Source organism: Zonotrichia albicollis, chromosome 22 (genome assembly GCF_047830755.1).
Source record: "Zonotrichia albicollis isolate bZonAlb1 chromosome 22, bZonAlb1.hap1, whole genome shotgun sequence".
Taxonomy (NCBI): Eukaryota; Metazoa; Chordata; class Aves; order Passeriformes; family Passerellidae; genus Zonotrichia; species Zonotrichia albicollis.
The window spans coordinates 6,631,553-6,645,118 of record NC_133840.1 but is presented as its reverse complement, the minus strand read 5'-3'; the positions used below and the strand labels follow the sequence as shown (position 1 = coordinate 6,645,118).

The following is a 13,566-nucleotide window of genomic DNA, read 5'->3' as shown; positions in this document are numbered from 1 at the left end:
GAATTTTCCCCCATCTTCGTGCACTTCTTGTGTTCGTTGTTTTGTTTTCTTTTAAAATCAGATATTGAAATTTAGTCAAGGTGCATTTTTGTAAGATTATTTTGCTCTCATCTTCTCCATATACCAGAATATTTTTGCAGATTTATATCTGAAGAATATAAAGGTGTTTATATAAAATACAAACACCTGGAGCAGAGGTGGCCCAGGAGGGAGTGCAGCCCCCTTTGCCCACAGGAGCAGCATCCTCCTGTCAGTGCCAAGGAGCATCCTTTGCCTATTCAGGAAGAGCTCAGGATTTGTACGACTTCCCAGATCTCAGGGAAGAATTTCCCTTTGCTGAAGAAAAAAAAAAGAGGTGACGTGTCCTTTTCACGGCCTGTTACTCAGTAATGAGCCTCAGCTGATTTCTGCACAGCCAGCAAAACCCTGCTCCTTCAGGCAGAGGCAGCTGCTTTGCTGGCAGGCATTTTTACCACTCTTTCCCCTTTTTTGTGGTCACAGTGGCTCAAGCTGCCTTTGGTAGTGCCCAGACAGCAGATCATGTCACCAGCTACCTCCTGTCTGCTTCACAGCTCCCTGCTCAACTCTCTGCATCAGGATTTTGAAAAGATGATGTGTGGGTTTGTGTGGTATTATTGAGGGTTTTTTCTCCCAAGCCCATAGGATTTATTTTTCATATCAGGGTTTGTCTTCCTAAGGTTTTTCTGCAGAATATAAAACTTTTCACATCCAAAAGTTTTTATTTTTTCCTCAAGTATTATTAATGGTATCTGTTAATAAGCTGATGTCTTTAACCCCCCCCTGCATCCTGGTGTGAATACTCTGAACTGTGTTGCTGCTGTGAGTCTTCTGGCAGTCCAAGGCTTTTTCCAAATTCCATTATTGTTACAAAGCATACTCTGGTGGATGTGCTGCTTTTCCTCTTGTGAGCCCTATAAGGATTCAGTCCTTTCCTGTGGGTGGGATCACAGGGCTTCCACGTAGGAACAGTAAGGAGATGCTGAGCTGGAGCTCTGCAGGTTTCTGCATCTGCTCCCATCCACTGCTGAGCATGGAGAAATGCAGGAGAGCTCCTTTATCCTAAGGAAGAGTTCTGCAAATTCCCTGCTTTAACTTTCAAGTGTCTCAGAAAGTTAAAATTGTCAATGTTTGTGTGTAAACCATGGGATGGAGGATGAGACAGCAACAGCAATTGGGACATGCAGAGCTCCAGTGCCTGCTGTGAGTGCAGCAGTTGGATCCCAGCAGAGCTGTGTCCAGTTAGTGTGAGAGCTGTGTCCCAGAGCTGTATCCCAGAGATGTGTTCAGTTAGAGAGCTGTATCCCAGAGCTGTGTCCAGTTAGTGTGAGAGCTGTGTCCCAGAGCTGTGTCCCAGAGATGTGTCCAGTTAGTGTGAGAGCTGTGTCCCAGAGATGTGTTCAGTGTGAGAGCTGTGTCCCAGAGATGTGCTCAGTGTGAGAGCTGTGTCCCAGAGATGTGCTCAGTGTGAGAGCTGTGTCCCAGAGATGTGCTCAGTGTGAGAGCTGTGTCCCAGAGATGTGTCCAGTGAGTGTGAGAGCTGTGTCCCAGAGCTGTGTTCAGTTAGAGTGAGAGCTGTATCCCAGAGATGTGTTCAGTTGGAGTGAGAGCTGTGTCCCAGGGATGTGTTCAGTGTGAGAGCTGTGTCCCAGAGCTGTGTTCAGTGTGAGAGCTGTATCCCAGAGATGTGTTCAGTTGGAGTGAGAGCTGTGTCCCAGGGATGTGTTCAGTGTGAGAGCTGTGTCCCAGAGATGTGTTCAGTTAGAATGAGAGCTGTGTCCCAGAGCTGTGTTCAGTGTGAGAGCTGTATCCCAGAGATGTGTTCAGTTGGAGTGAGAGCTGTGTCCCAGGGATGTGTTCAGTGTGAGAGCTGTGTCCCAGAGCTGTGTTCAGTGTGAGAGCTGTATCCCAGAGATGTGTTCAGTGTGAGAGCTGTGTCCCAGAGATGTGCTCAGTTAGTGTGAGATTGCATCTGTGCATGAACCATGGTGGAACTGCCTCATAGGGCATGAGCACAGTCAGGTGAATGAAGTGTCCTGTGTGTAAATGCATACTTAAACCTGCACTGGGACTTTATTAATCTTCTCTCAGCACTCAGCTAATTTTAGGCTAGTCAATAAGGTGATATTATATTTTACAATTGATTTTTTTTCTTCTTTTTTAAAAAAAAAATTCATGTTAGAGGAACCTTCTTCACTCTGCTTTCCAGCAAACTCCATTGATCCTTCTCAACCTAAACACTTAAAGTTCAATTTAACATTTAGGGAGTAAAAGGTCTCCAAAGGGACTCATATCCATTGATTTTGTGTCAGAGTTGAAGAGCTAAAGTTTAAAACACACTGAGCCTACAGGGTAAAGCAAGCCTTGTGTTGTGGAACCACGTGGAGCTGTGTAAACTCATTCTTCCCCTATTGTTTTCCTGCAGAGGTTACAATAAAAGCACTTAAGGAGAAAATCCGAGAATATGAACAGACCCTGAAGAACCAAGCAGAGAACATAGCCCTTGAAAAGGAACAAAAGTTACAAAATGATTTTGCAGAGAAGGAGAGGTGAGTGTGGGTCTGTGTGTATCTGGGTGTTGGGGAGGAGCAGAGAGGTGTTTTTCTGTTCAATCTTCCCAGCCAGGACTGGTGGCTGGAGAGAGCTGATCCAGTGAGTGATTCTGGGATTTATGTGTTTGACACAGGATCATTTGATCCTCAGCTTTGCCCAGGAAAGCATTCAGGAGAGTGTGGAAGTGAAACTGGGACAGATTGTCTCTGTGATGTGGTGGTGGGTGTCACACCTGCTTTTATTCCTCCCTGGCTCTGTGACACCCACCTGTCTCCATTACCAGGGCAATTCCTGTGTGTCACACAGCCAGGGCCAGGGATGCACCACCCCTGCTCCCCTGGCAATGCCTGAGACAGGGGATTATCCTGAATTATCCTGGGAAGATTTGCATTTTCCTACCTGCCAAAATTAAGAAGGATTTTCATTATTTATTATCAATTTAAAAAACCCAAAACATTTTGGATGCATTTCTGATCTTTTGCAAATGAGCAGGGAGTGTTTGAATCTTTAGGTTGGTGGGCAAATAAATCAGGCAGGAGAAAACCAAGGGGCTAAAGAGGGAGTTCTTTCAGGCTGCATTCCCTGCCTGGAGAATTTATTTCTCCCATGGAGCAATAACACTGAGGCTATAATGTGTTCAACACAGCGTGGAAAACCTTCAGTTCACGTGAGCTTTTTACTTGGAGGGTTGCTTGTTTAAATTCAGGGCTGAATGAGGAGAATGTACCAGTGAATGCAAAGCTTCTTTTTTGATTCATCAATACCTGTGGCTGCTATTTGATAAGCAGCTTGTAAGCAAACTGCAATTTCAATGTACTTAAAAATAAAACAAAATGGCAGGTCGTGGAATGAAAATAAAAGCGTGTGTAAGAAAGGTTTTGAGTCTCAGAGTATATGGTTCAGTATGAAGGGAACTGACACATGATTCTGGCTATAAATAGTTATTAACCTGGTCAGCAGTGTTGGAGGAGAAATTTGTGCACCCTATGGAGTGCAGGCAGGATGCTGGTAGTTTCATAAGCCATTTCACAATTCTGAGATCTGCAGAATATCCTAAAAGCAGTGTTGTAAAAAGCACGGCTCCTGGGAGATGTTGGAGCAGCTCCTTTCAAAGATGAGTTTTATAACTCCTGCAGCCTGGCCCTTAGCAAGGAGTGCAGTGGCTGCCTGGCCACATGATGTAAAAATGAATTTAACTGACACAAACAAGAAAACGTTGCCTGTGGACGTAAGAAATGTGAGCATATTAAAGTTTTGCTCCTGTTCTATAGAAAATACCACAGTGAGATTTGTTTTGAAATATGTGTGTTTTCTTAAAGAGTAGCTAATAATATTGCTGCATTTGGCACCCATTACAGCTCTGATGAAACAGCTGCTGCATCTATTCACTCTATCAGTTATGGCAACAAATTCCTTCATTATGACACTAAAATGGAAATGTATCATTCTTCTTGTACTAACTTTGTACAACAGAGGGTGCTTGGTGACAATTTTCTCAATGTGTGTGACATTTCCAAAACAAATTATGCTCAAGAAAACCTTCCACTGAAGTTGTCATTTATATAGCAGTCAACTCTTTATAACATTCACAGCTTATGTTATGAGGTGGCTACACTGTTAAAATTTTAATAAGTGGGACCACAAAGTAGGAGCAGCATCTCACAATTGTGACAGCATTTGTGGGTCCCACAGAAGCACCTCAGAGCCCGTGTGGTGTTGGCAGTTGTCTCATTCCAGTTGAGACATTTAATGGCTCCATCCCCCAAATCTGCAAGGCACAGATGAGTTTCTTTGCTCTGCTCTCACCTCTCCTCTCCCCTTGACAGAAAATTGCAGGAGACCCAGATGTCGACAGCCTCGAAGCTGGAGGAGGCCGAACACAAAGTTCAAGCTCTGCAAACAGGTTTGGCATGGCTTTAGTGACCTTTTCCTGGGGATCAGGGTGAGGTGACAGGACAGGGTTTGTCAGGACTGGGAGTGAAGCAGCTCTTGGTGTGCAGGGAGGTCCAGCAGAGCTCAGATGTGCTGTGTGAATCACAGCAAACACTCCTGTTGGAGCTGTCGTTGGCAAAAAACAGGGACAAAGCCATGGAGCACACACAGAGCATCCCTGGAATTACAGCAGGCCATGGAATTTACCCTCCATGTGTGTTCTGCTTCCACACATGTCCAAACTGTGATAAATATCTGTATGAACCCCATTTCTTGCCTGTTGCCATGACTTGCCATTAATTTTTATCCCTGCACACTTCAAAATTCCAGATCTGGGCACATTTGGCTTTGTTTACTATGAGAACAGAAGAAATTTTATTCCCTCAACTACTGCAATAAGTATTTCAAAGGAATAAGCAGTTTAGCCAGCTTAATAAGAAATTAATAATGTCCAGCTTGGTTAAGCAGAAACTGGAAATTTTTGCAATGTAACAGAAATACTGTAAGAAATTTTGAAAAAAAATCAAAACCCTATGGTTTTTTCCTAAGCCATAATGGTTTGCCTAGGTAGAAGGATAAAGCTTTATTTTTTTTTTAATCAGGAGATGTACAGCCTTATTTATGACTGAATACTGCTATTTCAGTACTGTAATGCTTCATGTTTATGCCTTTTAGCCTTGGAAAAAACCAGGACAGAACTATTTGATCTGAAAACAAAATATGATGAAGAAACTACTGCAAAGTAAGATTTCCCTGTTTTCTTTCTGTGTCTTCCTTCAGGGTATCACTGATTTTTTTTTTTTTTTTTGTTTTGCATCTGTCTGTTGGAGACAGATGAGATGAGGGAGGCTCAGGCATCCAAGTTTTTGGAAAACATGGTCATAATTTGGCCTCCTATGGAGAGATTATTAGTTTTTATATTTTCTTCTCCCCAACAAGACACTTCTCCTGGCACACACACTGCTGCATTCCTGGTTTCATTCTCAGGTGCTTCATCTGTGTATCTCTTACCCTCTGTATCTCCTGTATTTTATTTAGGAATAGAGCAGTTTCAGAAATAAGGTATTCATTATGATCTTCCCATCTTGGTGAAAACAAAGCTTCATTTAGTAAAGGGTTTCTGTTTGATTCTTAGGCACCCTGGTTCTTTCTGCTTTTGGGGTAATAGTCCTTGCTCTGCCAGGTTCACCCCTAATTACAGAGAGCAGAATTTTGGGCAGATTTTCCTTGTTTTCAAGTAGAACATGAAGGTAGTCTTAAAAATATATATTCTTGTCTTGTTAATAGCTACTGTTTCCAATTATCCTGTGGTTTTATTAACCATCAGGGCAGGGAACAACAAAAGAGACAGACTGCTGCTGGTTTCCTTTGAACCCTTCATATTTAAGGAAAGTTAATAATGAGAAGGAATTCTCATGATCAGTGGGATTAAGCACAAAGAGTCATTTCAGTGTCTGGAAATGGGATGGGAATGAAGCAGCCATTTCAGATGGTTGGGACACTCAGGGGAAGGGCTGGGACTCAAAGTCACCTCCCTGTGCCCACTGCCCAGTGTTAGAAACCAGTCAAACTGGCACCAATTTTAAATTTGTTACCCTCTGGTTCTGTGGCTGTTGAGGATCTGATTCCCCACTGAGGATGTAGTTCACAAAATTCAGCCCATGGTAGTTTTAACCGTCAGCACTTGGAGTTTAAACACCTTTTCTGTCCTTCAGGATAATCTTTCAGGTGAATTTTGTCTGGCTCTGGAAGTCCAGTTTCCTTTGAGCTCCATGTAAGATGAGTTCCATGCACAGGGATCAAAAATATTTTTGTTCCTTCATTGATTCATTCCCTCTCTGAGGGATGTAAACAAAAGCTGGTTCAGATGGAGCCTTAAATTCCTGCAGATTGACTTTGTTTTTTCCTGCACATAGCTGATATTGTTGTTGTTATTTCATGTTGCAGTCACTTCTGGGAGAGCAGGCAGAGATCAGTGGTTGTAGGCACTGAACCTAATAACCTCTCACCCTTTTTAATGTGTTTATTTGCAGAGTGCTTCATTTTTTAATACTGTTTCCCTAAGTGCTGTAATTTATCTTGCACTGAGCAAAATCTGTTCTCTAAAATATTTGTTTGCATTTCTAATCTCATTTTTTTGGGGGAGATTCACACAGAAATATTTGGTTTTTATATGATCTTGAGAGTGACTCTTACCTAATTCATATAGAATTACATAGAATTAGTAGCATCTGCAGTAACAAGATGTTTATTGTGTTCTGTAGCAGGATGATTATGGAGACTGGGTCTGGAATAGAGTGGTCGTGGAGCAGAATCCTGAAGCAGACATTAAAGCTTGTACTTTATCTCCCAGACTAATGTACTGTGAAAACAAACTTGTAGGTCCTAATAACAGCAGAAATATTTTATCATTGTTTTGGATATTTATGGCAGGAATAGTTCTTGCATAACAACAGTTGTCTGTGGTGTTTGGAGCCCAAATTTTGCAATATGGAAATCTAGAAGAACATGAAAAGGGAACTGAATGTAGACAGTGAAATTGAGTCATCTATTTTAATTGTAAAAACTGGGAGAAAGGCTGAAAAAACACCAATAAAAAGGGTGAAAGACAGTTTGATTCTTTTCTTAAAAGAAGCCCTCTTTTGATCTAAGTCTGAAAAGCTACTTGTATTGCCAATTTTAATTTTATGTTTTAAAAACATGTGATTTTTATCTTGGGCCAGAATTGTTAGTTTTACAGACACTTATTTGATGCAGATGAATTGGAGTGCCTTCAGGAAAAAACCAGATAATTGTCAATATTTAAAAGCTAACAGTGCTTTTAAGATTTTCAGTCTCAGAATAAAGCTGTCTTTCAACTACTTGAAACTTTGAAAATCTTTCAAGCAAGGCAAAAAAACCCCAAGAAGCAGAAGAAATACAGAGTGAGAAGTCTTCATTATCAGCATTAAGGAGTCTGGATTTTATCCTGGAGCCCAGTTGTGGTGATCTGAAAAGTTGGGAATCATTATGTCAACTTGTTTGTTTTATCTTTTCACAATGTCCCATTCAAAGTACTGTACGTGCAAAGGGAGGGACAGAGGCACAGGCAGGCACCTTCCAGTGAGATCAGTGGCTGGAATGAGAATTTCCAGGGCAATTCTGTCATTCCTACAGACAGAATTCCCAGCAGGTGGGTGTGGGCTGCCCCTGCCCTTCCCTGAGCCCCAGCACAGCCCCGGGCCGGGCACTGAAGGTGTTAATGACAAAAAGAAGTTTATTATGTGCAGTCATTGCAGTCTGTCAGCTGGAATATCAGAAGCTGCCTTTGACAAGATGGCAGGAGCAAAGTTTTCCATGTGTAGGCTTGAAGTAAAATGTAATTAGCCTTTATGTGCAGAACAAGGATCCATTGATGAATACAGCTGGTCTTTGTTTTCTTCTGTCATTGAGTGTGGGAGGTAAAAGTGTTCTTCTTCATGTTTATTAATACAAGATTCCTTAGACAAATGGCAAGCACAGTTTAATATTTGTTGGAACACAGAGGGGCTTGCCAAAACAGTTGTTGTGTAAGAGGATTTCAAGGTTTTCAGATTATAATCATCTCTGGGTTAAATAAATGAATGATTACTCTGCCTTTTTCAATTAAAGAGGCACATCCTCTCTCTTGAGGCCTGACACTGATTTTGTTTGCTGTCCCACACGTTTCTATCAGCAAAACTGGGTTTAACCAGCACTAATGAGTTTGATCTGGAGATTCTATCAGACCTGGAACTGAAAAGCAAACTCTGGCTTGAGTTTCAGCAAAATTAAAGAATATTGGGGTTGTTTGGTTTGTTTCTAGTGCAACAGACTTTCCTTTTACTTTCTTTCTTTGTGGAAAAAGAAACATTCTGTATACATTTCCTCAGTTTTCCAGGGACAAACTGTTCTCTCTAACAGTGCTCTTTCACTTCTGCTTTGCTGCAGAATCCAAGCAAGTGCTTGGGATTCCCAGCTGGAATGGTTGGATTCCAGTTTTAGATCAATTCCAGAGCCACCTCTTTGCTCTGACCCCTGCTCTCCCCCAACCTAAATGAATTCTAATTGGAAAAGGACCTTGGGTTGCAGCACATACAGTAGGCTTGTTACATTACTGTTAACATGTGGGTTGAGGCTCCCTGCCTTTGATGAAAGAAAATATCGAATTTCACTGAAATGCTCCATTTTCACCAGCCAGCTTTAAGTAGTCTTGTGAGGATTTCTGGTACTGCCCACTCTCCCTTCCCCCTCCCCCAGTTCTGCAGTAAAAAACCTTCATAAACAACACAAACCAGAAAAATGTTTAGGTTAAGGTTGTCAGTCACTACCAGTGGATTTTCTGTAAGATTCAGACTTTTTGTCCTTCTAAAAGTAGCACAGGAATGCAGTGGAGAAGGAGCTTTTCATATTTACTGAAGCAGTCATCCAAACACAGCTACTTTCAATAACTTGTAGAAAAACATTTTGCCTCCAGTATATGGGCAGAGAATTGTTGTCCTTCCATAGATCAGACTGATTATTGTTTATTTTGGCAGCACAGCTAAGGATGACACAGGAGGACAATGGCAACAGGAGGAGATGCCTGTGGTTTTTGCCTCTTTGGGGTAAACTCTGCTTTTCCTCCACATCATCAAACAGAGCTGTCCTTCAGGCAGCAGGGTAAAATAAAGTTCTGCAGATGTGCTGTTCAGCATGGAAGGAGTGCAGGATTAGGAGATGGGACCAGAAGTTGTAGAGAATTCCTGAAGAGTTATTTCTGCCTGGAGTTACATGGTGGAGTTGAAGTATTCATATGAAATCTTCAAATCTGAGTTAACTTGGACTTCAGGGGAATAATTCCCAATATACAGTGAGAATTGAATTATTTACTTTTTTTTAAACAAATCTTTCATGTTTAAGTGCTGGCTGGTGCCAATATATCACTTCTCAGATGTTTGTAGTCTTCCATTTTGATGGTGCTCGGGGTCAAACTGAATAAAAAATAAAGTTGTGCTCCCTCCAGCATCACATAATTACTGTGATAAATGGTCTCAATGCTGCTTCCCCCCATTGAGCCTGAAGTACTGTAGTTAGGGTGGTGATGTTGGACATGACATGAAATAACTTCTATTTGCTGTGCCTTTAAGGTCTTAAAGTTCCCTATTTCCTGTTCCTTTGATGAGTCATTAACTTCTAATGCTCAGCTCTGGAATTATTGCTGTATTTAAAGTGATTTCCCTAAAAACAGGAGGTGGAGAACTTCATAGGCCATGTCTCTTTTCAGAGTTTTTCCCTCAGTTTCCTAGTCCTGCTGCCACCAGTGAAACCCTAGGATTGGTGGCCAGGAGAAGATTAAAAACTAGGGAAGGTGTTACAGAGAACAAATTAAAAAAAAAAACGTGAAGAGAAATGGAATGTTTCGAATCTTACAGAAAGCTCTGTTGCATGTAACATTTGAGGTTCAAACTTTTAACTGTGCCTTATGTAAAACTCACCAGGCTGAAAGTCACCATTACAACATTAATATTTGCTTTAAAAACTACAAGTGAAGATGAATGGAAACACTTTGGAGATCTGCTTCTTATTTTGACCAAAAGCTTTGGTGTGAAAGAGGGATTGAGAGCCCGTGTGCAAACCAGCCCTTTTTTGTCACATTTTTGGTTCAGCCTGCAGGGACACCAGAAAAGCTGCAAAGTTGTATGGGATGAGAATTCAGGGTTCCTGTAAAACACTTGGCATTAACCTTTAATTTTGGATAGGGAAACTGAGGCACAAGGAGTGTGGTTAATGCCCAAAGGCAACAGTCAGGCCTTGGCTGGAGTCTAGAAATATGCAGACATGCAAATGATAGACCACAAACTGACAAAAGGGTTATTTATTTCCATTTTTCATTTCTAAGGCTGCATTTCTGAGAACTCCATATAAATGGAGCCATTGGAGTCAGTAGGAGTTCGTGCTGTAGCTGGGCTCTCTTGCCTCTTTTGTTAGACTTGTAATGCTTGCAAATTAGTTAATGTAACTGTCTGACAGCACCAAAGTGCCCCAGGTCCTCTCAGGGCTTTTATTTTGTTTGTGTTCCAACCTCCAGTGAGGCTGTTCAGTTCCTTTTTCTAGTATAGCCTAAAAGCTGGTGTTATTTAACAACCCAAAGTAGAAAAACATAGCCTTAGGGTATTCCAGCATATTCTAGTCATCACCCTGTTATCTGTAACCTTGGCTTGACATGAGATCCTTAGATGGAAATCTTTAAATAAATGCAAAGCACTTTGGCTCCTGTGCCAGCCAGGCTGGGGGTCAGCCCAGCCATGGGTGCAGCCAGGGAATGCAGCCATGGAGAGGATCTGGGTGAAGTGACAGGGGCAGGAGTGTCCCTGTGTCCCTGTGCTGTCTGTCCCCACGTGCTCTTGTGCAGCCAGACCTCTCCAGGCAGGGTCCAGGAACAGAGGGACCACGAGTGTGTCCTGCAGTCCCAACCTCCAGCAGGGACTGGCTTTCCTGTGAGGCCAGCCAAAGGACATTGCAGCTTTTTGAGCCATCTCACCACAGCAGGTCCTTTTACCTGTGGCTGAACTTTGTAGGTGCCTGGGAGGGCTGTGTGAGGAAGAGGATGGAAAACCTGGCAGAGGCACATTGTGTCCTTGGGCTTGCATCTGCCAGTCAGCTGAGCCTGGATTCCACACAGCTCTTTCATGTGTGTCTGCAAATTACAACAGCCTCTTTTTTTAATTTTTCTTTTCAATGCAAAGTAGCAAATCAACAGAGTTATTTTGGTGCAGAACTGCTTCCTGGAGGGGCCTTGTCTGTGACAGCAGGAGGGCACGTGGCTGTGCCTGCTCCAGCTCCTGCAGGCTGGATGGCAGGGGGAGCACAGAAACCCTGGGACCATCAAAAACAAATGGGGCCCTGCCCTGCGGGGTTACCCATTCCCACCCCACAGCAGAGCTCTGCAGGTGCTGCAGTGCTGGTCCCTACCTGGCCACGTGTTTAATGGGTGATTTCCTGCCCTGGTGTGTACTGCAAACTCTCCTTGTGCTCCAGGGATGGATTCCAGCTGCTTTTCCCACTCCCACGCAGGCAGAGAAATGAGTCAGGAAAGTGCAGTGTGCTCCCTCATTTATTGAGAGAGAGAACGTCCTGAACAAGAGGGGAACTTCAGGAAACTCACTGAGATCCCAGGCACTGAAACTCTGTGTCCTGGCAAACAGCCTCTTCTTCTGCCTGGATCCTCTGTCCCTTTGGAGAGCCAGGTGTTTGCTGTGAGAGCTGGCAGCCCTGCTCCCCAGTCCCACATTGCCTCATCCAGACAACTTGCACATTCCCCCAGTGCTTTCAGTTGGGTTTTTTGTTTGCCTTTTCCAAGAACAGGAAGGTGTGAGCCATCACTGTCAGAGGCTGCAGCTGGCACAGCTTGCCTTATGCAAGTATCCCTATGCTGTTTCCTCATTAGCAGGGTTTTTCAGCATCTCATTAAACCTACACCTAAATGTGGGTAGGTCTGAACCCATCCCTGCCTTAAAAAGTTGCTGTGATGCCCCAGCTATCAGGCACCTGACTGCAGAAGGATGTTGCCCCTTCCACAGCTGCTTTAAAAACAAAAAGTATTTCTGATGTGTTTCATCAGCTCATCCTGTTGATGTTGGGAGCTCAGGGCTCTTCCCATTTCTCCGGGTAAAGGCTACACAGTGGAGTGCTGTGCCTGCCCTGCTGTACAGCTCATCCCTGCTCTAAAACTCCCAATTATTTCTCCTGCCCACTCCCATATCATTCTCTGCGTTCCCTTGAGCCCTTTTCCTCATGTCTGTGGCAGAGGCAGGGCTGGGAGGGAGGTGTCTGCACTGGACATGCAGGAATCACCCCAGCACCTGCACCCCTGCATTTACCCCATGCTTTGGTTGCAGGAGAAAAGGGGTTTTGATCTGCAGGTTTGGGGCAGTAATAAGGCCACAAAACAGTGGCATTTCCAGTAAATCAGACTTTGCTGAGGAGCAGCTGGAGCCTGGGGCAGGTTAGTGTGAGGATGTCAGAGAAGTGTGTCCTGCCTGGTTCAGCCCCCTCTGATCCTCCTGGAGACATCACTTAATGGGTCCTAAGAAATATTGTCTCATTTGCATATCTCTGATCTAATTAAAAGACAATAAGGCCACGTGGGATTGCAGTTTTGTGTCACAGAAGGTATCTGGCATGGGGGAAATAAAATTCCTTTATCTCGATGAGATTTTTTTAAAAGATAATATTTTAACAAATGAGTTTTTAAAAAATACTGTCTGTGATCAGGAAGCTGAGAATCCAGGGTAGAACACTGATTCAGGGATTTGGAAGAGCTGGGTGTTGGCCAGCTCGTGGAACAGAAGGGATAAGGCAGGATGGTGCAGACACTAAACCCAAGAAAAACAATAGACAACATGCAGGCCTGTTAATAACTTCATTAGCATTCATGTAAAGCATTAAATAAACAAATGCATAATACACAAATCCTGTAAGCCTGAGATTATTAACCCTTAATGCTTCTCTGGTGTTTCTGCAGGAGCAGAACAGAGCAGAGCTGTGATTTTGTGCTTTGCCTGCCAGAGTTTTAACACCTTGAGAAACTGAGTCACAGGGAGATTACTCAGGGGCTGGAGCACTGGAAGGGAACCAGCAGGGATCACAACTGGGAAATCAAGGCAGTACACACAGGAAAGGATTTCTGGTTCCCCTGTTTTGCTTGGATGCAGCTGCTTGAAACCCAGAATAAACCCCAGCTGATCAAGTCTTGCTTGCAAGCTCTAAATGCCTGTTTGCAAGAAATTTTGAGCAAAAATTAAATTTGACTGAAGCACTGCCTTGGGGTTATTAACCTTTTGTAGCAGATTTTCAGTGCCTTTTAATAGCTGATCTTTGGTTACTGGTGATCACCAGCTCTCCAGCCTGTCTTCATTCCTTCATGGAACTAATGAACTTTCAGCTGAATAGTGGGGGTTTATTCCCTCCCCCACGCAGGTTTTTATTAGTGAGGGGCTTTAGGCTAGTCTGGTGTTGATTTGTTTTGTGCTGGGCATAAATCTCCTGGGTTCCCTGGGGACTGCACCCTCTGGATGAATTTCT

At 43.2% G+C, this 13,566-nt stretch overlaps 1 protein-coding gene across 12 annotated transcripts in view; it reads left to right on the top strand.

The window, feature by feature from the left end:
• The window catches only part of CUX1 (cut like homeobox 1), a 272,878-nt gene that overhangs the window by 136,729 nt on the left and 122,583 nt on the right, over positions 1-13,566 (top strand). For all 12 annotated transcript variants that reach the window (XM_074556863.1, XM_074556862.1, XM_074556857.1 and 9 more), the window contains exons 6-8: positions 2,444-2,567; positions 4,398-4,474; positions 5,179-5,245. In XM_074556863.1, the coding sequence (XP_074412964.1) occupies positions 2,444-2,567; positions 4,398-4,474; positions 5,179-5,245 (268 nt within the window). The remainder of the gene's footprint in view (positions 1-2,443; positions 2,568-4,397; positions 4,475-5,178; positions 5,246-13,566) is intronic.